At 40.8% G+C, this 27,577-nt stretch overlaps 3 protein-coding genes across 4 annotated transcripts in view; 2 read left to right on the top strand and 1 right to left on the bottom strand.

Moving 5' to 3' along the window:
• The first annotated feature begins 490 nt into the window (after positions 1-490).
• Positions 491-12,995, top strand: pusl1 (pseudouridine synthase like 1). The gene is made up of 8 exons (XM_046075910.1): positions 491-942; positions 1,104-1,164; positions 2,286-2,473; positions 6,090-6,239; positions 8,093-8,263; positions 12,232-12,286; positions 12,482-12,644; positions 12,849-12,995. Exons 1-8 carry the CDS (start codon positions 887-889, stop codon positions 12,908-12,910), a joined length of 906 nt encoding a protein of 301 aa, XP_045931866.1. The 5' UTR covers positions 491-886; the 3' UTR covers positions 12,911-12,995.
• A 70-nt stretch (positions 12,996-13,065) lies between these two features.
• Positions 13,066-19,631, bottom strand: LOC123987216 (ATP-dependent RNA helicase DDX19B). Of its 2 annotated transcripts, none has more exons than XM_046075908.1 (12): positions 19,386-19,631; positions 18,872-18,911; positions 18,683-18,790; positions 18,453-18,588; positions 18,057-18,149; positions 17,884-17,986; positions 17,659-17,773; positions 17,366-17,543; positions 16,875-17,112; positions 15,873-16,035; positions 15,492-15,683; positions 13,066-15,280 (listed from the first exon to the last, which is right to left on the bottom strand). In XM_046075908.1, exons 1-12 carry the CDS (start codon positions 19,440-19,442, stop codon positions 15,219-15,221), a joined length of 1,485 nt encoding a protein of 494 aa, XP_045931864.1. In that variant the 5' UTR covers positions 19,443-19,631; the 3' UTR covers positions 13,066-15,218. The 2 variants fall into 2 exon arrangements, with proteins under 2 accessions (XP_045931864.1, XP_045931865.1); XM_046075909.1 differs by having other exon boundaries at positions 18,683-18,775; positions 19,386-19,613.
• The window catches only part of LOC123987221 (trypsin-like), a 42,348-nt gene continuing 32,992 nt past the window's right edge, over positions 18,222-27,577 (top strand). The window contains exon 1 of the mRNA XM_046075915.1: positions 18,222-18,291. The gene's annotated coding sequence lies outside the window, so the exon portion shown is untranslated. The remainder of the gene's footprint in view (positions 18,292-27,577) is intronic.

Genomic DNA, 27,577 nt, shown 5'->3' with positions numbered 1-27,577 from the left:
TCAAAGATAATGAATTAAAAGCTCACCTGAGGGCTACTTCCTCAATAATTTTGTAATAATTATTATTATATAGTTTGTATTAGCTGTCAGAACCTTGTGAAAAAATATTGAGCTTTAAGATGAATCCCTGAAATGTTTACTTTAGTCGAGGAACTCAGACTATAATCTCAGATTTCTGACTCTTTATTGTGCAATAATGAAGTATAACAAATGAACAAGTCCGTGTATTTACCATAGGCTACTAAGATGTAATAAATCTGTTTTCCTTTCTCTTTCTTGTCCTAATCCTCCTCGTGTTGACTGTCTTTACACTACTCTCATCTGAACCATCTCCACTAAATTTTATAGTCTCTGGCCTCAGTTATGTTCAAGGCAGATGGCGTTGCGGCTGCTCTGAGGACGACACACACCTCCCCCTGCGTGTTATGACGTAATCAAAAAGGGACCGACAGGACTACAGTCAAAAAGAGTCCTTGCAGAATCTATGCATTCATGTTTACATGGGTAGTTAAGTCGCAGCGAACATAGAAGGCGCATGTGTGAGCGCATGCGCGCAGAAAACACTTTGTGCAGGCAGCGCATGTTGCCAAAGATGGGCAGAAGCGGGATGTCCATGTGTCAGTTTGTGTGACTTGCTGAATATCACGGTGTGTCTACATGACATAATGCGTATATGTTTGTTCTTTTATCGAGTTAATATTTAGAACAAAATACTGTTTAGAATGACACACTGACCTGCTGTCTTGAGGCGCTGCACTAATATTCTTCCGGACTACAAATCCAACTGTGTACAAGTCGTTCTCCGCTGACTCCGTCTTAAAAACGGGGTGTTTGTGTCAAAGGCGAACAGTATGATTAAGAAGTGTCACAGACATTGGGAAAGACCATGCACAACTGGACACGTTACCTCATCTTCTTTCAGTACATTGGGACAAAATACAGGTAGGTTACTGCAGGATAACTGGTTACATTATAAGGTCTGTTACTATTGAATTATTATATTTATTTAACTAGAAGGGACCCATTGAGATACAATATATCATCTGCCAGGGAGTCCTGGTCCAGATGGCCAGATTTGTAATTAATTATTATTATTTCTGCAGAGGTGCTGTGAAAGTGCCTCCACATCAGCTGATAAGGAAAGGGGTCCAGGACCACTTGGAGGTAAGTTAAATTAGTGTAAAATCTTATCCTCGTAAACATATCCCTTCTTTCCCTCTTTCCAACATCAGTTCTACTCTCGCATATCAGCAAACAGGCGAAGTAAGTTATCTAAGTATTGTTTACCTTTTATTGCTTCTGAAACATGAGCAGATCATATTATTAGTCTGGTTCATGATTACTTCCTGAATACCAGTTATCTTAGGGATAACCACACTGAGAGAGAGCGAGATGCACAAAGAGCAATACACTCATTTCCACAGACGGGCAGGTTGTGCAACAGCTACCATGTTAAATGGTACAGTTACCTGTTTATTAGGTACACCCAGCTAAAGGTGGAGCAGTCAAACACAACAGTCCTGTTATAAACCCTACCTTCAAGAAGGTTATAATGCGCAGTTTTTGTTGAGTCCAGTTGATTCTGGAGTCTATAGTTTTGGTGTGCTGTTGAATTGTATTGCCTTATACTAACAGGGATTGTTTTATCCACCCCATTTATATCAGTGACGGTAAGCTAAATGACGGAAGCACCTCTCTGTTTTCTTTATTAAACCAACAAATTTGAACAATGATGAGGATAAATCATCTTCTCGCTGTTTACAGCAGATTACTCTGCACATCATCAGTCTGCTTGTTTGTGATCCTGTGAAACGAAGGAATGATTAACACAATAGTTGAATTTGGAGTGTGAAAGGAGGGCTTATGCACAAGTTGGGAAAATAATTGTCAGTTAGAACTGCATTGTCGGCCATGAACTGCGATGTCCCCAGTTTGCATCCTGCTGAGGACCTTTGTTGTGTGTCATTCCCCGTTAGCTTTTCAATATCTATCTAATGCTGTACTTCCAATAAAGGCATAAGAATGGACAAAAATATATTCGAAAAAGAGTGCCCACACACACACACGCACACACACACACAGATAACACAGCAAAGATCCCAGACGTTCCTGTCACATCATGCTGCTGTTTACAGCTCTATTTGATATCCCCTTTTTCACTGTTTTGATGTAACTTATCTATTTTTAGAAAGATATGAGTGAATTCAAAAGTAAATCTTTCAAAAGTTTTTTTTTTTTGTACAGTTTAGCAACCCACAGCTTTTTCTTTCTCCGTCTGTGTGCAGGATGCAATAAGGAGGCTGAGGCCGCTCAACCCAGTATCTCTGTCAATCTCCAGCAGGACAGATGCAGGTGTCCATGCCCTCTCTAACTCTGCACACTTCGACCTCCAGCGCAAGAACGATAAGCCGCCGTTTACTGAAGACATTCTCGTCGAGGCCCTTAATTTCCACCTCAGGACGGAGCAAATCAGGTCAGTCGGGACTCTTCAGACGAGTGTGACAAGTTCAGCTGCGGGGGGGTCATGCAAATTGTGCATCTGAACACATTTCCACATCCCCCCTGAAAGTCTAGTTTAGTGGTGAAGTAAGCCTTTCAGATTGACCCCAAGAACCTTTTCTCATCATCATTTAAGGGAATGCATTCAAGTTTTTATGACTCCGTTGATCTTGTTCTCCTACTGAGCGGCGTGTCTCAATGTGTCACTCTTTAAAACAACACACTTCCCTGTAGACAAAAAAATGATTAAAAACAGAAATCCTAAGAAAATGCTACTGTAGAGAAACTTTGGGCAACATTAAAGAACGCACAAACCAAAACATCCATACATTTATTGTATGTTTGTTTGTACATCAATGCACACATTGTCTGAGGAAATGCCTGCCGTAATAAATCACAAACAACAGTGGAGTTTAGTAAACTTCCTCTTGAGCATTTAAATGAAAAAACAGCATGAGCTGTATGTAAATATTTGAAATCCTGGTTGGTGGTGTTCCATCTTCCCTTTTGCTTTGATTCTTTGTGAAATGTATTCTGCAGCTTTTCCGTCTGAGAGAGAGAGAAAGAGAGAGAAAAGAAGCAAAGAGACACCAAGACAAAGGAGAGAGGGGATAGTGAAGGATGAAGGGAATCAGTGAGAGAGGTTTGAGGAAGAGGAGGAAGTTGGAGCACCAAACAGATATTGACACAGTCTGAATGAAGACGGAGGAGTGAGAGTGCAAAACGGAGTGAGCCATTTGGGAGGCAGGAAGAGAAGAGAGGAGGGGGGAGAGGGAAGCTCCCAGCATCCCGCTAATCCCTAAACCTGCAGAGAGAAGGTTAGAAAGGATTATCCCTGCTCTGCTTTTTGTTCTGTAGCATCCATTAATACACACACATAAACACATACACACAGATCTTGATCATTGAGCTAAATGGGAATTACCGTCTTTATTAGTATGTGAAACCTGCGGAGAAGTGAACAGCATACACGCACTTTTTGTTCTCAGTAGAGCTATATGTTATTAAGACGCTTCATAAAACAGAATTCCCCAGTAATGCTTGTACACACTCTCCGTGTTCAGATTGGATTTGAGTTTTCTTTCTCAGTCTGCCATGAAAACACATCTCTGGCACTCTAAACCGTCTTTTTACATCCAACTTGGAGGGAAGAGTTAACCAAAAACAGTTTTTGTTACTGCAGCAATCAGAATGTGGCTCCTGGCTCGTAACTTTGGTCTCCTGCCTCCTGAGATAGAGTTCCAAAAGCAAGATTTAAACACTGTAAAAAATATCTCTTCAGCCGGGGGTTCACTTGTCTAAGGCGCTGCTGTGAAAAGGGGCCTCAATTAGCTTAAAATGAACGGCCCTTTACCCAAAAGGGGAAACTGCTGAGTTGTAAAGTGGTACCAAACAATGCCCTAGTTCCCAAATGTGTGAGGCCATGCTTTGTACAATGCTCATGAAAATTGTATGTGTGTGTGGTTTAGGGGCAAGGCAAATGCTGTCACTTCACATTGGAGCAGGCGCTGGAAGCAGGCACAAGGGCTTCCTCTGCCACGTGTCACGCCCAATCTCCTCCCCTGGAAACGTAACCTAGTTTCTCTGACTGTGCGCTGGCACACACACACACAGATGCACATACACTGGTGTGTGCAGAAAATGAGATGTATGTGCATATGCATGCTGTATATTTGATCATCATTATTCTCACAGTCCTCTACACTCATACACACTAACACCCCCCCCCCCCCCCCCCCCCCCCCACACACACACACACACACACACACTACGCATGAATGCATAGTTGTACAGGCGTGTGTGGACAAACACTACAGGGTGGTTTGTGCAGTCACAATCCACAAACTCGCACAGCTGGCTGCAGCTCTTTGTTCTTTTAGTTTATAGATGTAAGCATGGTAGATTCCCACATGTCGCTGTATTATTACTGTACATCTCTGCCTTATTGAAGAGAGACAGGGTAGAAAGTTACTTTCTTTATCAGACGTGAACATATGAAGAATGATAATGAAAGCAGCCATTATAACATGGTAACTTTGTGGAATGTTGCTCATTAAAGTTGGACTGTTTAAAAAGAAACTGCTGTAACAACAACAACTCTGATCCCCCTCTCCATGATCTGGAAGCCCGGAGGTTATGTAACCAATTTTTTGTTTAGATTTAAATCTAACGTTGGCCATACTATATTTCAAAAGTGAATGTTTTTATTTATTGTTATTTGAAATGTAGATCCATTCTGTACGTTTTACATTTTAATATTTTCATACACTATAGTTTCCATTTGTGTGGCTTTTGACTAGAGCCCAACAAATCTGGTATTTTTAAGACTGATACCGATCTTGATATTTGAGGATTTTAAAATACGATATTCTGATATATCAGCCGATATAATATTTTTTCTTCATTTCAGAAATACATAACATAAACAAAGATTATCTCAAATTTGTTATGTGTACTTATTAGACCTCACCTTTTTTGTCGTTGTTATAAATAGTACTTTGAACAAAAGTACAGCTGATTATGTCAGCTGACCAGTGTGTTTTGTGGTTGATTTGTGTGTTGCCAACAGAGGAGTTGCAGAGTACCCTCTTGTAGACAAACTATGCAATAACATCACTCATAACATGTTTGTAGGATGCGTCTCTCCCTTCCTTTTTTAATTGTCATTTATTGGCTGTTTTAAACATCGATGCCAATTTTATCTGCAATTAGCTCACATCAGACGATTTATTGGTCTGGGTCTACTTTTAACTGGTTGCTCAGAGTCGAACATGCTGTAAAACAGGTTTGCTTTAATTTGAGAGCAGATAGTTTTGATATTAATTTGACTGAAAAACATTGTTGTGTTGCAAAGAAAGAATGAGTTCCATTAAAAGCTGCCAGTAAATGATTTAACATTTTCAAAAAGTTTATGACGTAGTTATAGCACCAGCCATGAAGAATTCTCACTCAATCACTTACGCTCAATTATCACAGCTTTCTAGGACTTTGACCGGAAATGCCTTTTACATTCTTCAGTCTACTTTAATGTGTCACACACACACTCATAAATGGATCCACACTGGTTGATTTAATCATCAAATGAAATTTTGTTTGAGTTATTACAAGGTATGTCCCTGCCTGTATGCCTCTGTGTGCACAGATACACAGAAAGTGACCTGTGTTAGCCGTGGCCCTGCTGGAGTCGCATCAAAGAGCTCTGTTCTGAAGCTAACTGTGTGAGCATAAGCGCTTGGCTCTCTAGGGTTCTTGGCAGCCCTTTCAGCACTCTGACAACAAGTTTGCTTTTATATAAAAAGCTGCAACGTTGGCATTTTGGACACTGACTTGTGCACAGTTTTTTTTTTTTTTGCTGGCAGTACAAAATGAGACCATCTGTGTCTGTGGACTGCTTCAATCTGTGGAAGAAATGAAACACAGGATGTCAGGGATTTTTTTGCAGCTATTGTCTAAACCACCAGAATTCGAATGTGTGATTTCATCATGTTGGAAGAAGTTACTGCACATTCATGACGTCAGGCATACAGTAGAGCTCAACTATCCAGCTTTTCCGGCCTGACTCTCCAGCTGCTCTTTTGTCACTCTGCCAGGATCACCCGTGCCCACCGTGTGCCTGATGATTTCCACGCCCGTTTCCGTGCCCAGTCTCGGACCTACGTCTACCGGATAGCCCTGGGAATCTCCCACCACTCTCTGCTTCCCCTCACAGACCGCGATCTCTGCTGGCAACTCCGCAACACGTGAGTTATCCCACCACACCTCCCTTCATTCATACATCTGTCCTATCATCCTTCATCCTTGTGTTTGTTTGCATAATGATTTCCTTAAAGGTAAAAAAAAAAGATAAAAAGAAAATCGAGCTCAGACCCTAGCTCCAATCTAACACGTACATCCAGACACACACACACTCTCAATAAGCTCACGCCAAGCCTTGCAGAAACATTGGCACGTTAAACACATGAATAATCCACACATGCCATGCCGGAACAGCAAATTAAGGCCAGTCACACAAAGTGTTTTATCTGAGCTGACATCCCAAAACACAAACAAAGGAGTTGGAGGGAGAGAAAGGAGGAAGGGATAAGGATGGAGAGATTCTAGAAAGAGAAAGAAATGGCGAGTGCTTCGTAGCTTAGATGATGCTGTAGTACAGATACTAAGTGTACATATGCGCATTTGTCTGCTGTTCTCTCTTCACTTTTTTGGGCGGGGGAAAGTAGGGCAAGATAAGCTGCAGGCTTGTACACATGCAGAACGACACCCACGCACATTACCCTGACGTTTTTTTTGTTACTTTTCCTCTCCCACCATTCTCCGTCCATCCACTACACCTTTTCTCTCCTGTTCTTCCTTCCTTGTCTGTCCGTGGTGTCTCTGCTTCATAATCCCTTCTCTCATTTTCAGCATCCATCTCGTCCTTCCACCCCTGAGCGACTCTCCCTCAGCAGCCTCTCTCTCCGTTCTCTCTTTGATCTGCCTCTCCCTCATTGCCCCCCTCCCTCCAACCCCCAACCCCCAACCCCTCAGTTCAAAAAATATTCATCTCCACTGTTCGTTTTAATATTGAATTTGGTCTTGAAATCATGCATTTCTTAGAATAAGTGAAATAATCTCTTTATCTCTTTACTCTTTCAAGAATGTTTTGAAATACAGCTGTCACGTTGCAGCAGAGTTTTTAAACAGACTCAATGAATAGTTTAGTCTATATATTTTTTTTGCTGCCATTTTCTGAAAGCCCAGGGCCAAGGATATTGAATTTAAAGTGATCCAACAGACAGAAGCAGCAAATTCTCACATTTAAGAAGCTAGAACCAGAGAACAGTTTGCATTTTTGCTTGATAACTGACTCAAACTTTTAATTGCATGTAAACTATTTTGCAGATTCATTTTTTGCTGACTAATCAATAAATTGTTCGTTTCGGATCTGATCTCCATAAATAAATAAACTGCTCAAAATAAATAAGGTAATACCCATTAAAAGTTATAAAGGATATGCTATAGACCAGCTTGACCTGAGAAGGATCAAGCATCTCTTCTAAAAAGTTGAACACTTAACACAAGAATAACATGGCTTTTAAGATTGTCATGTCAGCCCTCCAACAAATCTTTATTCATGACTCTCGTGTTAAAGATTTTAATTAGTGAGTTACTCGGCACACTCCTCATTTCCTTGCTCGCTGTATCTCTGCCTCACTCTCTGTCAGATCATATTTAAGCAGTGACAGAAGCACAAGATTGTAGAGAATCTGAGAACCGGGCCCACTCCCACTCTTTCCCTCAAATTAGCTGTTTGGCGACATGCTCTGCTCTCTCACGTGGAATTGTGCGTCATACAGTTTCGTGTTATATAAGTCAACCAATAAATGATTCTACTTTGAAAGCAAGAACACAGAGGCCTGAAAACCTGTTGTACATAATGTGTACACCACATCCCAGCTGCTTGACCTTGTTGTTTAGGTGGGTCACGATGCAATATCACATTGAGCCTGCCAGAGTCGATTTAAGAAGTGTCTTCTTAACGGCCATAGAAAATGTACTGTTTTTCATGATCACGTATTAAAGAAAAATGTCTCTTATTTCTGTCTTTCGTCAGGGAGCTGGATGCGGGGGCCATGCGCCAGGCTGCCGCCCTGCTGGTTGGGACTCACGACTTCAGCAGCTTCAGGGCAGTCAACTCCGACATGCCTTTTAAAAGCCCTGTGAAGACACTGGATGTGGCCAACGTACAGCCAGGAAGCTCCTTTGTACAGGCACACTTCCACAGGTAGGGTCTCTGTTAAGTGAAATATGTGGCTCTTTAACTGCTAAATGCTCCACTATGTTCACCAGCTAGTCACAGACTTTGCCTGTCTGCTGTTTGGTGCTGGGCAGGTAGTGTACAGTGGGTTTACAGCTTTTTATTTTTACTAAAAAACAGCTGCCTGATCCCTGAGAGTGAACCAGAACTGTGAAGTTGTGGGCTGTAAAGCCGCAACAGTGAGCTAAACACATGAAAACGCTACGTCTAGCTAGCTGAAGAGAACTGCTGAGTTACCTGATAAATCTCTGTGGGTTTGTCACCACGAGCAACCCCTTTTACATTACACATAGTCCTTTTATCTATTGTTAATATGTAATATTGATCAGTGCAGCTTTAAGATGATACTGAGAATATTTAAGAAAGCTCCACAATTTAAAAATTGTATTTGTTTAACCGTTTGGCATTTTGGGAAATACTTTTATTTGCTTTCTTCCCGAGGGATAGCTAAGAAAATCAGTACCACTCATGTCCATACTAAATTTGGAGCCGGAGCCAGCAGCCAGTTAGCTAAACTTAGCGTAAAACCTGGATACAGGGAAACGGCTATCCCATTTCTGTCCAAAGCTAACAAAATCCATCTAACCATCTGCTGGCTGTAGCTTCATTTTAAATGGTCAAATGTATTTCCCCAAATGTAAAACTACTACTTTTTTAAAAAAACATGCGCACAGCACATGGGCAAAACAGTCAGCTGCTCCGTGAGAGAGCCTGGTTCACTTTCAGGTCAGCACTACCTCCAACTTGTTTGTGTGTTTTTATATACACAGTTGGCTGAGTTTGCAGGTGGGAAACCTTTTAGGGTTGACTTTCATGGCTTTTCTAGTGACTCATACAGGTTGGATTGGATGAAATCTAGGGGGAAAGGGAAACCTTTGAGCCCATTGTGCCCTCCCAGTAAAGCTCATCGCTGGCAGGTGAAAAGTAGCGGCAGGCTGTCACAGCAGTAGCACATGGCTTTCTGTAGCCTCCTCAGTAACACAGTTACAGGGGAACTGATTATTCCAAATTGGAGTAAAAAATCTTGTGTTTCTCAATCTTGCATCAACTGATGCTCAGGAAGTTGGCCAAAGTTTTGAATCATTTAGCCTTGAACATTTCCCTTTCAAGCTTCAGTCAGACTCAGTGGTGTGTTTGATGTGATATTTAGGTGAATGACCGGTCAAACAGACTAAAAAAGGAATCTTTTTCAAATAAAATGTTAAAGTTTACTTTAGTTTCTGTGGGTTCAGTTCAAAGCAGCCTGTCCTTCTACTGCTTACTATTTATTACTGATTCATGCACAAGATGGCAGCTTTGATGCATGTTAGATCATAGTGTTTCTGTTTGTGTTAATCAATGTCTTGTGTGTGATTGTATGTCATTCAGGTTTATATACTTTAAACAATGAGGATCCAACATAATCCATAGACAGCAGAGATGGTGGTGGCGGGTGGAGGCAGAAGGGAAAGATAGAGAGAGGGCCATGTGGGCTTTGGGAGATTACACATCCGTGGGGGTGACTCTGCATGCCAAATACCACTTTGATTGGCATTAATTATTTGCCCTGAAAATATGGTGCACAATATGGACATGGGTAGACTGTTAGCAGTTCTCAGAGCAAATGTCACATAGTCCCTTAACCCCAACGCACATGGTGCATTAACAAGCATCATGGTTGCAGATCTGCAACGTAGTGTATTTGCATGCAAGTGTTCATGGTTGCTTTTTCATCAAACTACTCTTTTATTCTCAATGTAAGCTAACTTTAGTCTCACTCACGTTTTGGTTGAATAGAAAGCCTGCAGTTGAGATGTGTCTTTATTTTCACAAGGATTGGGATTTGTTGCAAATCGATTTTGCTGCTGCCTTTTTTGACAATTTGAATGAAACATTACATGCCTTGGCCTTTTATTATACACTAAGCACACTTGTCTCCTTTTAAAGTGTTTCTTTCTAAGGCTGCAACTCAGTCAGTTCAAATGTCAGCCTGTTGTTCGGTCCACCACTTCAGTCCTAACTAACATGTCGCGGCAACAATTGGATGGATAGCCATGAAGTTTGGTTCAGATATTCTTGTCCACCTCATGATGATTTAATTTGTCCACTACTGTCCAGTACAAAATTAATGACAGCTGTATTTTGTGTTATTAGCAAATGTTAGCATGCTAACAAGCTACACATCACCATGTTAGAATGCATTAGCATATGTTAGCATTGTTAGTATTGCTGTTAGCATAGCAGAGAGCTGTTGGCGTGACTGTAGACTCTTTGTCGTGTTGCATTTCTTTGCATTTGGTATAAAAGTTTTTTTTCCCCCTAGTGTATTTGAATATTTCGGCATACTGTTACCCTGTGCTCATTCCTGTTACTAAATTGTTTAGTTTTTTCATAAAAAAATAAGATAAACCACTATTTTTGTCTCTTATGATTGGTCAATCATTTATTCCATTGTTTAATAAATTACATCATAACACATAAACACTGATAAACCTGAGGTTTCGGTCTCCTTTAAAACAAAAAAAAGGTGTAGCATTTTTTTGAAAAATACAACTTGCTTGCATATAAATTACATTTTTTGTCAAAAATATTCATTTTTTTGAACATGTAACCAACAATTTATTTAAAATAAACACTTTCTTTAGGGAAAAACAAAGGAATTATTTGACCTGCTTTTAAACATGGTTTCAAAATGGCACATAAGTTTTGGTAACAGGACTGAGAAAAATGCAGCCATCTTTCGCTTAGAAACCTTGTAAAAGTTTAAATACATTTGCCCGAGAGTGACCATTAAATATTTTAAATAGTTTAACGTGTGTGTTATTAGATTCAGTCTTGAAAAAACGTCTAAATTGAAATTTATTTTGGAATGGTGACAACAGCCAAATGGCACCCATTTGGTGGAATGGCCCACAGACACAAAGACAGTGTTACTCTAGAGCTTGCTTTTCTCATTATCTTTGTCATTAGCATGTCAAGACAGTCAGAGGAGACAAACACACAGATGCACATCTGTGACTGTGCAACATGAGACAGCCTTCTGTCCATGTAAAGAGACTGTCCCTCACCAGAGGCCAAGAGCTAACAGCTCAGCTGTATAAATCTGTCTCTGCACTCCTTACATGTCAAATGTAATCGGACAGCAAGCGCTGAGTCAAATTTGCATTTGACCCAATTCTTCCCATGTCCGTGTTCACTCTTTCCTCTCTAAAATATAAAGTTAGTCAGTTTGGGTGTAGGTTGTGTGCTGTGACTTAAATGTGGAAGCATCAAACAAGCGTCAGGGAATGAGAAAAATTGAATGTCAAATTCCAAAAAAAAACAACAAAACAACAGATTCATATTGTTTCGGGCATCACACATAATCCTGTTGGGCCTAAGCTGCAGTGGCGTATTCACCATGTGACATTTAAACAAATCTCTATCTGATGTCTGGCATTAGCATGAATATCACATCAGCCTCCAACTCTGTCCTCGCAGTGGGAGAAAGCATTGAAATATCCAATAAAAGAGATTTGTGTATCTTAACATATAATAGACATGAGACAGGAGAAGTCTTCAGTTGCAATGAATAATTCACTTTCAGAACATGGTTAGGTTTGGTTAAAGAAATATATTTGTTTTTGATAGGTGATCCATACTCCTATGTGACTGAGTAATGCTATATTACATCTGAAAACCATTCAAGATATTGCTTTGCTTCTGAAATGACAATGTAACTCTTGTGGCAATGTTTAACCTTTCTTCAGAATGGCAAGTAGACTGTCCTGCCTTCAGGACTTGATGTTATAATTGTAACTTTTCATGAGAAAATGGGAATGTGCCTTACAGCTTTTGTGCACCTTTTGCACCAATACGCAGACACACAAAGAAATAAACAGCTGCGACATTTGATAACTATGTATATTGTTCACACATTTATGCAAATGTAACACTACTCTTTTTGTATCTTCCAGAGAGATACCATTCTGGGAGCTTACTTTTACAAGCAGATCTTTTCTCTATAAGCAGGTTTGTTCCTGTGATTGTCCTCGGTTACTTTAAATTCTGTTAATGTGTTGTTGCTCATTGTAAGTAAATAGTGCCATCTGCTGGTGACAACTGGTCATTCAGCATAAAGGGATCATTACAAATGAAATGATGAAGGCAACCGTGATATTTTCAATAAATGAATGTCAACATTGTCACTTTGGCCCTGTGTGCCAGGTGCGGAGGATGACGGGGGCCCTGGTGGCGGTAGGCCAGGGGCGGCTGTCTGTACTCCAGCTGAAGGAGATATTGGATGCTCGGGACTCTCTGGCCTTCCCACAGGGCCTGGCTGCTCCGGCACATGGCCTCTTCCTCACCAGGGTGGACTACAGAGAGTCAGGTGAGGATGCTGAATTAAAACAACTCAGACTAAATCAAATTCAGCAAAATTACAATTCAGACACCTAATAATAATAATAATAATAATAATATTGAAAAATGGCTGTATTGAATACTACGACAAAACAAAACAACCAGTGAAGTGATTATTGCTAATGGAACTACAATACCCAGTTTTTTTATTACCTCTTCTTTGCCGCCTCAGACCTGCAGCGTTCACAACAGATATCAGAGGAGCAGAGGAGATATCAGAACTCAGAGGATTAATTCTAATTCCTTCGGTCATGCTGATAAACTGTATTTCCAAACTACTGTATGCAATGATTGTATTAAAGTTTTGTATTTATATGTATTTTTGTTTTTCCAGTGTTTTTCACAAATCGTTTTCCACTTATACAAATAAGCATTACACTACATACCGATGAACATCTACATGTTCCTTTAATTCAACATATTAAGAATACATAACTGTGTCCATGAACGCAGCTCAGCTACAGAATATCACACACCTTGAACCTATCATTGTCTACACATGACCTTCAGGTTACAACAGACAACTTGCTCTTTAAGCCTGGTCAGGCAGTATTATTACTCCTATGTATACATGTACGAACTGGGTTTTGGTAGGTTCTGACAATTATCAAACAAGGTATACAACATGTGGAGAAGAGTGTTAAGTTCTATAGCCAAAACTGCTTTGTGTCCATGGCTTTCGTACAGTGGTATTACATTATGGATCAACAAAGTGCACACACACTCACTGATAATGTATACATCCAAATGTCCAGATAAAACTGCATACACGGCTTCTTAACCCAGAAGTCTTCAGACCATATTTCTGGATTTTCAGCACTCACTTGCTTCTAATTTGGCTGCATCTGCTCAATGAGTTGAGTGATTTTCAGCAAGTTGTCTGTAAACAGTCCATTAAAACCGGACTACCACCAGCAGTCTTCACAGTGCCGGTGGGAGCCAGATGAGGTTTGTACAAGGTTCAGTCTGACCAATCACTGCCCTTAATGTTCCAGCGCATTCATCAAATACACCAGACATCACACCAGTTCCGTAATTTCGTACAGTCACCCACTGATGCAGGGTTAACTGATTTAGGCTCACCGTATTCGAAGTGCTGCATCTGTCAAAATTGAACCTCATGAGGAATGTTCTTGCACTTCTTAGAAGTGACAGTAATTGTCAATAATTCAGTAACACTATTTCTTTTGATCTAATTTTTTTTTTTTTTTTTTTTTTTTTTAAATGTACACAAGTACATGTTTTCTGTCCGTGCGACTGTGTTGAAGCAACACAGTGAATCTGATTGGCATAGGTCCTCAAGTCAATTCAGCATTTGGTTTCAAGAACATAATTCACACATCCTGAAGATGTCCATAATTCAATATATAGTCAAAATTTCAAGTGTTAGCCAGAATATCAAGCCCAATGTCTTAGAATATCAATAACAAAATCATATGTATATATAATGCACTTGAGGAAGGCATTTTTTTTTTCTCACAATCCTTAACAGCAGCACAGTCTGGGTGAAGAATGTAGCTGAGCTTAAGTCAAACTGGAGACCCTGATTGAAAAGATTGTGTGGGACAGTGAGACACAAAGGGAAACTGATCAACATCAGACCTTAATGGCCACATTGTGTTAAAATGAGGTTTTATGAGACAGATGAAGGAAAAAGAACACCAATGATTAATGCTCAGCAGTGGCGCCAAGTCTGTCCTGATAATGGCCGCAATTGCTTTTAAAATGATATGAACAATATGCGTGAGATGTGTGGTTGGCCGATGGCTGTAGGCTAAACAGAAAAATTTTAAATGTCCATGACTTGGAGTTAGTGTATTGTCACTCTAGGCAGCCTTTTTTGGCATTTGACTACACGCCCTGATGCTAAAGCTGAGGTTAATTCAGGATTAATTTCTGTCACGTGAATACAGGTTGATAGTATTTGATAATAGCTATCACAGGTTATTAAGTTTGCATAGACCCTTGAAACCCAACCATCACCATCTCAATAACATAATCTTAATGATTAAACTACAGCTCGGGGCAGCATACCCAACTTCACCCTTTGTACCGAGTTTTGGTCAATACAGAGCACAATAAATGCTGTAATAGTTAACATGATACATTCAATTATATTGTGTTCTTTTTAAAATAATAAACTTTGTGGCTCATAAAAGGGTTATTTTTCCTATTAGGGTTTTTTGTAAATCTCTTTACAGAATAACTTGTATCGAAACACCAAAAAGTGTTTTTAAAATCCATGTGTTTGGTAAAACAGAGTCGACTGTGGTTGCTTGTGCAGCATCACGACACACAGCGATAAACTCAGAGACTTTATTCAAAGAGGTACAAAGAGTGAAATAGGGTATGTTCCAGAGACTTACAAAACACTCGTCTGAGAGGAGACATATCCACGTGTAAACATATGCTGTGTTTGTGGTTTTGTTCTTTTCTCCGACGGCTAAAAGCATAAAACACTGAAGGAGCGTACAGTCCTTGGAGAGCGAAGAGGGGAAGGGAAGTTGGGTCTGCGCCCTTCATGCGATAAACAGCGTTCTCTTTAGCTGGCGATTTTCTCAATTTCATCCAGATCATCTGTGTCTAGTTTTTCAATTTTCTTACCTGTAGAAAGAGAAACCACAGGACATAGTGGGGGTTCATTTAGAGGGTTTACATACAGCTGAAAGCCACCATCTTCCTGAATTAACTTAATGTTTTTTTTAAACAACTGAAGCGAAACATATTCACACTCCACTAAAAACAGACGTGTGAATGTACCTCGTCAACTTGATCCTACTGTTTGTGTGTATAAGAGAGTGACTGTCAGACGTACTGAAATGCTCCTGAATCCTGTTGAGGATGTTCATGCTCATCCTGCTGTCCACCATGTTGATGGCCAGTCCCCTTTTGCCGAATCGACCCGTGCGGCCAATCCTGTGCAGGTATGTCTCGTTGTCCGGGTTACCATCCTTGTCTACTGGCAGGTCAAAGTTGATCACCACAGAAACCTGCTCAACATCGATGCCTGAATGTGTGAGGCAAGTGGGAAGAAGGATATATATTTATAAAAGTATTACAAGAAAAACAATGTACATGACAAGTACATATTTCATTATTTTTAAAGAGCTCAAGTGCAAAGCTTTTATTAAATATGGAGACATGTAACAGTTAAACAGAAAGTTATATGATGACATGATGTTGATTCTGTCCTTACCTCGAGCACAAACATTTGTGGTGACCAGGACCTTCTCCTTGCCGTCTCTGAAGCGGTCGATGACAGCGGCCCTCTGCTCCACCTGCATCTCCCCACTGAGCAGCGCCACCTGGTGGCCCTCTCTGGACAGCTCTCCTGCCAGCCAGCCTGCAGTCTTCCTCGTCTGGATCACACACACAGGAAAGTGCTGTCAATACTTTGGCAGCAAACTGATGTGATACTTGGCAACACTAGCCGATTTACTGGAAGAGTTAGGCTGTTAACACACCCTGATGACAGCCCTGTGCTGAAAGCATTGGTGCAATAAACTGCAGACCAATCCAGAAACTAATACCAGTTAGACTACTACAACTCAATTTTCACCTGCCTCAACAATTCATCCCTGGACTGGCTACAAATAGTCCAGAACGCTGCTGCAAGGCTGTTGACCAGGACTAGTACGACAAATTACATTACACCCATCTTGTCATCGTTACATTGGCTCCCCATTAGGTTCAGGATTCCCTTTAAGGTTCTCATTTTTGCAGATATAGCCCTGCATGGTCAGGCACCCGGGTACATCTCCGACCTGCTTCACCCCTATATCACCACTGGGTCAACTTAGATCTTCTAACCAAGGCTTACTGGTCGTTCCTCATGATCGACTAACAAAAGGTGATCTTGCGTTTGAAGTGGCGGCTCCGACACTGTGGAAGACTCTTCCCTTAGACTTAAGTTCTGTGGTCTTTGTTGATGCCTTTTAAACAAAGCTGAAGGTTCTTATTTGAGCTAGCCTTTGTCTCGTCGAGGTTCTGCAGTGAGTAAATCTCACTTCCCTTTTTTCTGATAGTCTTTTATAAATATAATATTATATAATATTTTACTCTTGTAAAGAACTTTGTGACAGCAGACAAACGTAAAGGAATTTGTATTTCTTTATTCCTCTAAAAACTTGTGGGTCCAAGTGAGAATCCTCATTTTTATTGTAAATCATGTGTGTAAACACGAACTGAATGAACTCACATGGCAGAAGATCATAGCCTGGGCGATGGTGATGGCTCCGTAGATGTTACAGAGGGCTTGGAACTTCTCCTCCCTGCTGTTGCACAACACATAGTACTGCTTGATGGTATCCAGCGTCTCCTCCTCTCTCTTCAACTTGATGATGTTGGGGTCAGGCACAATGCGCTGGGCGAAGTTCCACACAGTCTCCTCAAAGGTGGCCGAGAACAGCAACATCTGGCAGTTTTTAGGCAGCATCCTGTGCGGCAGAGGAGACAGGAGTGAAGGGTCAGCACAGGTCAACATTTGGATATGTGTATCCCAGAAACTTAGCTTGAGAAAATCCAATTCACACGACAAATGATAGATAATTTTTGTGCGTAGCCTTTTCACACAGTTACTTTTAATTTAGTATGTGCTAAGTAAATAATAACTTAAAATTTTAGACTTGCAGTTAAAAAAGCCAAATAAGAACACAAATAAAATTATTCCTCTTCAGTGTTTATTCTGACCTCTGGATGCGGATGCTCTGGTCCTGGTGACCCTGTGTGGCGATCATGACGTCGGCCTCGTCCAGCACAAACACCTTGATCTTCTTGGGGTCTATGAACTTGAATTTACTGCACCAGTCCAGCATGGTACCAGGTGTGCCAATAACTATCTGTTCCTGCAGCTTCATGCCCCGCTGCACTGGAACGATTACAAGAAACAAACACGTCAAACACCAGACGAATTTGTATTTTAAAATATCTTCTTTATCCATTACGCTGTACATGCAGCATTGAAGAGAGCAGAGAAGCCTTACATTTATTCCCTCTGATGGCGTAGACTAGTCTGACTTCAGGATAGTGTTTGCCCATCTGCTCGATTACCTTTCCCGTCTGCAGTGCCAGTTCATAGGTGGGTGACACACACAGGCACTGATAGAGAAATGGACAAAAAAGGGATTTAAGAAGGATTTAATGTCACACATTTTGAAACTCATTTCAATTTGAGTTCTTCTAGAAGAGCGAGGGAAGTGCAGACAAACCTGGGGATATTTGTTGTTGGGATCTACATGACTGAGCATGGCCAGGACAAAGGCAGCTGTTTTCCCTGTTCCTGACTGTGACTGGGCAATCAGATTCTGTGGACTAGAAGAAAAGCAGACTTAGATTGCTGAAGGACTCTGCAACACTTATGTACAGTGCATAGTATACTCACGGTTCGGCCAGCATCATAGGTAAGGCAGTCTCCTGGATTTTGGATGGCCGATTAAAACCCATGCCGTACACGCCCTGAAGCAATTGTGGTTTTCTGCACACAGGGGGGAAAAAACAAAAAGACAGAGCCATGTCTTCAGCAAAGTGTTTTACAGAGCATCTCATCGCTTTATTGGCAAATGCATTTTTCAGCTCTACCAATAAAAGGACAAACAGGAAGAACACTCCTGGAGCAGGTAGGATTAAAGTCTTGGTGGGAACATTTTAGCTCCAAAATATCTTTGAGACATCATAAACTAACACTAAGCATGATTGAGAACGGATTAATAATTAATATCTGATGCCCCCAAATATTACAAGTCAACAAGATAAAGGGACAGACAGAAGATTCACTTACAGTCGCAACTCCTCAAAGGACTTGACTGAGTAGAGCGGGGAGTTGGGATCCCTCTGAAGAACTTCCACTTGATTCGTGTTATTGACGAGATTATTCCGGATCAGCTTGTTCAATAATGACTGCGCCGCTTTGTCGTCTGAACAAACAATGACTGTTACAACTCAGGAGACAACCAAACATCTCAATGAAATATATTTAGGCTATGTAAATAATAAACTGCCTTAAGTTACCTTTGTCGTCGTCTTCTGTGGTCTTGTCCTGTTCTCCCTGGACTTCCGTACTTGCAGCTGCACTGCTGGAGTCTGTCGCGTCTGCAGTCGTGCCTGCAACATTTAAAACTATAAGCTACTTATATTTACATCCAAAACATTTTAGGAATGAATGGCTATCTAACACATAATGCTGCTTTGCACGCTTACCATTTTCCTCTGGTTTCTCTCTTATTTGAAGGTTACCGATCTGCAAGAAGGAATATAAAGTTTACAGTTGTTTGTCCGATAAAATAATATAATTTCACTAGCCCCGGAGCATCTCGTGATATAACGTGAGAGGTACAAACTGGGGCTGAATCACGACTCCTTCTGGAGTTATTTTAGAGCCTCTTGCATCAGTTTCTTGCTGGCCAGCTAACGTTAGCTGCTAAAGCTAGTTACTCACTGAGCACGCAGCATCTCAGCTCAGGCTAGTTAACTTAGCTCTCGTAGCAAACAGAGGCCACCCGATAGTTTCGTTTTTAAGTTGATATGAGCGTTACTAAGACAGACTGTCCGCAGGAGCCAAATTATTCACCGTCGGCGCTGTCGTTGGGTAATTTCAACCGTAGGAAATCAGGCCGGGCACCTACTTTCCGTTTACACTGTACCAGAACAGGCCAAAGCATCCTCTAAACAAGCTAACAACACGTTAGCTCGTGTTGCGTGAGTTGAGGTTTACCGATTCCGCCGCGGCTTCTTGCTCGTCCACCGCTTGGGCCCAGGAGTCCGTAGCCATCGTGCGTCAGTTTTGTTGCTTTACTCAGGATAACTCAAATAGGAAAGCGAGCTCGGAGTGAGGAGTCAGTAACGTGAAAGTAACTATTTTCCACAATGGCGTGCCGAAACAGATTCTGGGCATCTGTGCACCCGCTCACATGTCCGGGTACAACGCACATGTCAAACGATAATAGTTCCCAGTTTGTTGAAAGTTCCCACCTGACTTACAAAAAACCGCAACTATGACTGGCTATTACATTAATTATTAACAGATAAATTTAATGAATTTAAAATGTTCATTTAAACTTTTGGAGTTTGGAGACTGATTGTCAAGAAGCATTACTCTGCTGAGCCTGTAGGTGGAGCCACAACGTTCTGCATAATCTCACCCTTCCTAAATAGGACAGAAATCTGAACACACACACACACACACACACACACACACACACACATTTTGGTCGTGGTGGTGGTGGTGGTGGTGGTGGGTGGGGGGGGGGTGTTCAGATTTCTTTATATTTACCAAATATGTTTGGTAATATACGCCACTAATATACAATATAAACTGACTGATAATGACTTGAAAGGTGGCTCTTTAATTTTACCTGCTGTCCTGTCTTCTAGAGGGGCCCAGTGTCAAAATCTAGTCAAAATACCAGCAATATTTCAGATAATATTATGCTTACACCATTTATTTTACTCAATAAATTCGAATGTAATCAAATGATCACAAACAAATTTGAAATGGGATGTGGGGGGACCTGAATAAGAGCCCCACGACTCATTAATGCACTGGGGCCCCCTAGTGGTTAATTCAACCCTGAGGACCCCAAAGCACTGTGAGACGGCCTCAGCAGACAGATGTGCTGAAATGAATTCAGTGAAGCTAATATAGACTCATGTTGGATTTAAACATGATGTCACTATTTCACTGTACTGTTTAAAAGAAAAAGTGAATGTAATTGGCGTTTTGGTTATTTCTCTATTTATCTGAGAGACATGGTGGACACAGAGACAAGCAATGGCACATCCTTCTTTTTTAATCATACACTCGCTCTTCATAGGTCTGTATAAAAGTGGTGCCTCTAAGCAAGTTTTAAAATCACATTAGCAACCTTCATGCCTTACAGTAAATGCAGCATCAGTGCACAGACATTTTTATTCAGTACATGTTTGTGTATCAGACGCTTTGTCATGATTTTGTGCATCTACAGTGACACGACAGCTATATTAAAGTCAGTATATCTACTCTGGATTACTAATGCAGAGGGTGTTTTAAAAGTTCCTATTTAATTTGTTCCTTTACTCTATAATTAAAAAAACATTCTAACCCAAGCAATTTACAGAAGTAACACCAACCTCCTGCCAGAAAAGAAGGCCTGGTTTCATCATCTCCCCCAATTTCCCCTCCGTGCATCAAAATGAATCACACTGATTAAGAACTTTTCTCATTGAGATAACCATGCAGTACTTTCTAAGAGGAAACCTTTTCTAAGCCTTCACTGAGCTAACTGCAAACATTTTGCAGTAAAATGACACAAAAGAGTCATTGTTGGTGTTGTTAAGGCTTATTTAAAATGACTATATCATTAGCAGCCTTACTGAAATAACGAGGAGGTAAACCCCACATATCAAGACCAACAAATTAAGAAACTCAGAAGTATGAATGAACTCCGATGATGCAACCAGTGTATCATCATCATTAAACAGTAACAACCAATACTACTAGAAGCAGGGTCCCATGTGGAAAAGCTCACTTTGAAAGTTTAAATCATTGCAGTTTTTTGAACTGCATATATATTTTTGACTACTCCAACTATTAGGTGAAACAACAAATCATCATATAATTATTAAACCATATGTGCAAGTTTTACAGATACAAGTCTCTAAATTAGGTTTCCCAAAAGCATAGCCGCTATCACTCAATAAATCTTTTCTTTAAATGGTTTGGACATATTTGTAAAGGCTCAGACTTTATAAGTGCCCTTGATCCCTTTATTCTGCACTAGCTACTTTTCTAGATAAGCGGATAAGAGATAAGTGGGACTAATCAGGACTGTGGCTGGTTTAGTGCATGTGTGTATCAAGTGGCAACCTCTAGTGCCAAAAACTGCAGTTCTTCGAATGGCCATTTCAGTCTGGCTCCAAAAGCGAGTCAATCCCCATAGACCCCATGTTAAAATGCCTAACTTTACAGCAGAAATTAACATGTTCACAACCTCATATAAAAAGACATCTTTGGACTCTAAAGCTAATATAATTTTCCTGTTCATAACAACTGTACAGGGGTGAATTTTTATATAACTCACCTGTATAAATTATGTTAAGGCTTAAAATTATGTATATTTAAGGGCGTGGTTGTTGCTTTGAGTGACAAGTGGGTGCCCAGGTGACTCGCCGCTAGTTGTCTGTAATCTTCACACATGCTCCACCTCTTTCCCCATTTATGGATTTGCCAGAGTCAGCCACTGCCAAAATGGCGACAGCCAGAGACTTTCACTTCAGAAACCTATGTGTGACGTCATGGACACTGCATCCATGTTTAATACAGTCAATGGGTAATAATGAACACCCTCTTTCTATACAATCTATGGTTTTATGCAGACTACTGTGTTTGTTTGTGTGAGTTTATGTGAGAGAGGTGCTGGGAAGCGAGTTTTATTACATAATGACAAAGCCAGGCTAGCTGGTTCCCCCTGTCTCCAGTGTTTATGCTAAGCTAAGTTAAGCTAACCGGCTGCTGGCAGTAACCTCATATTTACAATACAGACGTGAGTGTGATATTAATCGTCTCATTTCACTCTGGGCAAGAAGCTACTTAGCATTTTCCACAAAATGTTAAACAATTTCTGCAGTGCAGAACTGAGAGTTTTACTTTTCCAGTAGACCAGTCATGAAACATTTACCTTTTACTGCGTTGGCACAGTTAGGTATAGTGCTGCATCATTGTTATTCCAGTTTGGTGCTTTGGTGGAAACCATGCACGCTATTAACCAGAGCTGGCCTCCACTAAGGACCATGCAGGAGCACTCGGGGTCACCTCTGGAGCCAGACTGCTGTGGCCGGCTGCTCCTTAAATGAATGCAGAATTGATTTCACACATTTCCCCTGTTCCACTGGGATAGATAGATAGATGATGACAGTGGCTTTGGATTGTGCTGAAGGAGATTACATTGATCTCTTTTCCGCTGTCATCCAATGGTCAACGCTGCTTCGTGTGTGCGTCAGTCCTAGTAAATCTACACGTATGTATGCCTACGTTAGCGGCTGTGTGTCAGCATGTACAGAGGAGAGCAACCGAGGAGAGTCTATTAGATCGTCAGTTTGGAGACAGAATTTGTCAAAGGCTTGAAAGAGCTGAGTTTATTGTTGCCTCCAATCAGCTGCCTTGCCGGAGGTATCCATGGCAACTGAAAGAGTAAAAGTAAGGCTTGAGGTCTCCAGAGAATTTGGAAGAGACAGAGAAGAGGACTTTGTATTGCCACATAAGGACTCATTTCAAGCGCTGAATATGACAGAAAGGATATCAAAGTCGAGTAGTCGCAGTAAAAATTGTTTTTCTGTGTGAACAATCTGAAGAAAGGTAAACACTCAGCCCGCAAATACATAATGTGAGATCGGGTCAAACACTACTCCATGCTCATAAATATACAGTATGTTACAGTTTATGTAGGCAGTAGTTATACTCTCCATATTTATGCAGTAACACTTCAGCAGGGTGCTAACACAAGAGCTTGAACCTGTGTTCCCCGTTTAAAGATGATCTGCCTCCAGTTAAAAAATAAAAAACTTATGCAATAAAGAAATAAAAACAGCGTTGGACAAGAACGTGGACAGAATAAGAGGGGAAACATTTTCTAAGTATTCACTTGAACTTTAAACCCATTAAGTCCCTTTTTGTACATTTCTTGTATCGAGAAGGATATTTAACTGAGGTATTCACCACTTCATCTGAAATTGGATATTATATTGGTATACTCTCACTTTTGCAGATTATATGGAGAATTCATGGGCACTAAGAAATAATATATTTAATAGGTAGCTTTTATAGAATATGTCTCTGTTCTGTTTTGTGTAAAACTTGGTTTACTTTCCTTTCTTTCCTTTTTTTAAACTTTGGAACATGCAAAGTATGTGGTAAGCAGCAATTATTTATTTTTCCTTGGAAAATGAATGTCAAGTGTTGGAAGTCTTTCTTTTTGTGTGGCATTATCATGTGTCATGTAATCCCATGTGGGACGGTCCATTTCAATCGTATGACACAAAAATAAAAAATTCATTCAGTTGTTCATTCAATCATTCATGTGATGCCTCAAGCAGGTTTGAACTGTGAATGGGTGATTCAGTTCACCAGTGGCCAGGTGTACCTTCGATATTGCAAACATAAGTTTTGGGGAGCAATAGTAATGCAGATTGTAGTTCCATTCTGCTGAAAGCAGACAATATATACAAAAATTATAAAATGGTAAACAGAAGTAAACTATATTGCATGGAGCAGTGCTGAGGATGAATTTGAATTTAAGAGTCTCACAGCCTGGGGGAAAAAGCTGCTCTGCAGTTTGGTGGTACGACAGCAGATACTTCTGTATCTCTTTCCAGACAGCAGCAGGGTGAACAGGCTGTGGCTGGGTGGGTAGTATCTTTAAGGATCCTTTGGGCTCTGCAGGCACCTCACAGATATCACTGATGCTCGGGAGATGGGTATTAATGATCTTCTGAGAGGTTTTAATCGCGCGCTGTGGTCCTGGGCCGTGCACATCACATGCCAGTTTGTGATGTTTCCAGTCAGGATGCTTTCTTTTGCTCCTCTGTAAAAGTTAATAAGAACTAGGCGTAGGAATTTTGTCTTCTTATGTTTCCTTAAGAGAGCTGAACTTTCTTCACCAGTGTGGAGATGTGAGGTGACCATGTCAGGTTCTCTGTGATGTTGATTCCCAGGAACCTGAAACTGTTCACCTGCTCCACCTCAGCTACACTATTGAACAATCATCTCCTCGGTTTTGCTGACATTGAGCAGTATATTGTTCTCTGTGCCAAGGGAGTCACTTTGTGTTGAAAAGTGGTTGGGACATAAGGGTTCAGATTAGGGGTGTGATGATACACTTGGGTCATGAGATGTGACGATGCACGAGAACAAGATGAAAAAAGATTTTTAACGCTATTTTGAAGACATGAAATGCTGAAATACATAAGAGGGGTGTCTGGGGGTCCTCCCCCAGAAAAATGGAGCATTAAACACTTAATTTCCTGCATTCTGGAGACATTTCTGCTCCAATTTACAGTGTAAATGTCTTTATTTATATAAAGGAAAACAAAAAATTCAGATGGCAGGTGATAATTACTTAAGTTACTTTTTTTGGACTATGCACATTTGTTATTATTTAAATTATTTATTTATTTAATTATTTATTTAAATTGCATTGCATGTTTTGTTATTGTGCAAATAAACCAATTATTTGTTAGTAAACATTTCTTGTTGCAAGCTTCTGAACATTTTTAGCAAATGCTTTCAAAAAGTGGTGGGGACAAAATCAACCATTTCAAAATGTGGTGGGGGCATGTCCCCAGTGTAATTGACACCTATGCTCTGTGCACCACTCTGCAAGATTATCGATATGCTTGTTGTTTGAAATCCGTCTGATAATGGGGGTGTCGTCCACAAACTTCACAGCAGATTTCTCTCCATGTTGGGGGATGCAGTCGTGGGTGTACAGCCTGAACAGGAAGAGGCTGAGCACGCAGGCTGCAATGTTGAGCATTAGAGTAAAGGATTTGTGACCCCCAATCCGAACTATCTTTGTGAGGAAGTCCAATATCCAGTTGCTAGGTGTGGTATTTAAGCCCAGAGTGCTGAGTTTGCTGATCAGTTCCGGGGGGGAGATTGTGTTGAACGCTGAACTGAAATCCGCAAACAGCATTCTGATGTAGAAGTTGTTTTTCTCAAAGTGCGTAAAGGCTGAGTGGAGGGCAGTGGAGATGGCATCCTCTGTGGATCTGTTGGTTCTGAAAGCTAACTGGTGAGGGTCCAGGCTGGCTGGGATGTTGTTCTTTATGTATATATATTATATATATATTTATATTTATTCATTTAGCTGACACTTTTATCCAAAGCAACTTACAATTGCTATAATATTGCTTACTATTGGTATTGCTGAAGAACCAGTTTCTTAAAGCACTTCATCAGAATGGAGGTGAGTGCCACAGGGCGGCAGTTGTTCAGACTAGACACTGCAGACTTCTTAGGTACAGGGACAATGGTGGCTATCTTGAAGCAGATGGTAACCCTCTCCTGATAAGTCAGTCTCCTGTCAGTAATAACATCAACTAGCTAATTGGCCCAGGTTTTTAGTACACGGCCAGGGATGTTATCAGGCCCAGCAGCTTTACTCATATTTACTCTCAGCAGGACTCTCCTCACATCTGCTGTGAATACTAACAGTGGCCGGTCCTCTGGAGGTGGAGTAGATTTTACAGCTGACTCTTTGTTGAGGAAATCAAAGTGAGCATGAAATGTTTTTAGCTCATCTGGTAACATGGCCTCACACATGATGGGGGAGCTCCTGCTTTTGTAGCCTGTGATGTTTTAGATCTTTGGTGTTGTTGGTGTTGAAGTCTCTCTCCAGTCTCTGCTGATGTCTCTGCTTCGCCTCCTTGATGCCAGCTTTCAGTCTCGCTCTGGCGGTGATGTATGCTTCTGTATCACCTGAGCAAAAAGTGAGAAGCTACAATAAGAGCTACAGGGCAGACAGATGGACAACAGACTGGCATGAAGACATAATACAGACAGAACTGAAATGGTAGCAGACAACTCCGCAACAGATGATCTGGGAGAAAGTGAGCCTAGATATACATACCTGGTGTGAGGAGCAGCTGTGCAGACCGGTGACTGGGACAGGTGAGGTGGGGACACTGCAGTGACAACTGTTGGTTCATCTGATGATATAGCCTTATAAAGCTGGTATGACCAATGTGTTTGCACACAGTTACCTTTTTACAAATCCATCCATTTATATATCCAGCAGAGGTTAGCAGAATTAACATTTCTCTAGTGTCATGTAAGCAACCAATATTCACTCTCCTTCTAGTTTTCACAAAAACTGAAAAAACCTTTAAAAAGATTTTTTTTCAGCAGCTAAAATTTCAATTTCAATTCAATGTATTTATCTAAAAGGGACAGTGCACATTAATGAACGTCAGTGACGTAAATATGTCAGACTAGTCTAATCCCCATGCTCCACTATGCTCAAATGCTAGTTGCTAACTTCCGTCAGTCTGTTTTTCGCTTGGCAGTTGACATTTAGTGGATTCACTGAAGCTTTTTTGCTCAAACAGCGGTCTGCTGTGGGTGAAAACAAGGTCGGTAAGAGAGGTAAGAGTGAATCAACAGTAACGTTGTGGTCGATAAAACCAAAACAATGAGCTGAAAATATCTAAAACACTCTATGGAGCTGAGGGGAACTATTATTCTGTGGGTTTGTTATGAGAGACTCCTTTCACATTGCAGGCGTCATTTGACCCATTGTTCATATAAAAAGATTGAGTGTAGCTTTAATATGTACGATTTTGTTTTTAGGATAAATGTCTCTTCCCATTATTGTGGATCATGAAGTTAAGAGGTAAGCTTGGCACTCTCTTTGTTGTATTATAGAGAGCCACACCCTGTGTCACCCTAAATGCTCACCATGTCGCCCAGCCACCTGCGGTCTGCCAGCTGAGTATACCACTCACTTTTCAGAGGCTCAGTGCAGAGAAAAGGCAAACTCTCCTGCTCTGCAGATCAAAGAGGCCAGTAGGCATGTTCAGTTGGAGGGATGGATGAAACAGCCTTAGGTAACTCATGATCTCAGTCCCTTATGACCATACTGACCACGTACCATATGTTTTTTTCCCCATCTTTGACAGTATGTGCATTTGGTGTTTATACAGAAATGAGTGGTCAGCAGGGCGGGGAGATGAAAATTTTAACTTTAAATGTTGATGATTCATTCCTCAATGTTTGTAATTATATTACCATGTAGATTGATACAGCAGTATCCAGTCAAAAATAATATGGTGTTTTTCTTCTAAACTGTATAAAAATTAAGTGGTACGTTTGAGCTCTGTCTGACAGAGAGGTGACCGTTCATGGTGCTCTTGGAGCCTCTGTGCTCATCAACA

This window comes from Micropterus dolomieu, linkage group LG18 (assembly GCF_021292245.1).
Source record: "Micropterus dolomieu isolate WLL.071019.BEF.003 ecotype Adirondacks linkage group LG18, ASM2129224v1, whole genome shotgun sequence".
Classification (NCBI taxonomy): domain Eukaryota; kingdom Metazoa; phylum Chordata; class Actinopteri; order Centrarchiformes; family Centrarchidae; genus Micropterus; species Micropterus dolomieu.
Note: the sequence above shows the minus strand (reverse complement) of the source record. Positions and strands in the feature narration are given on the sequence as shown.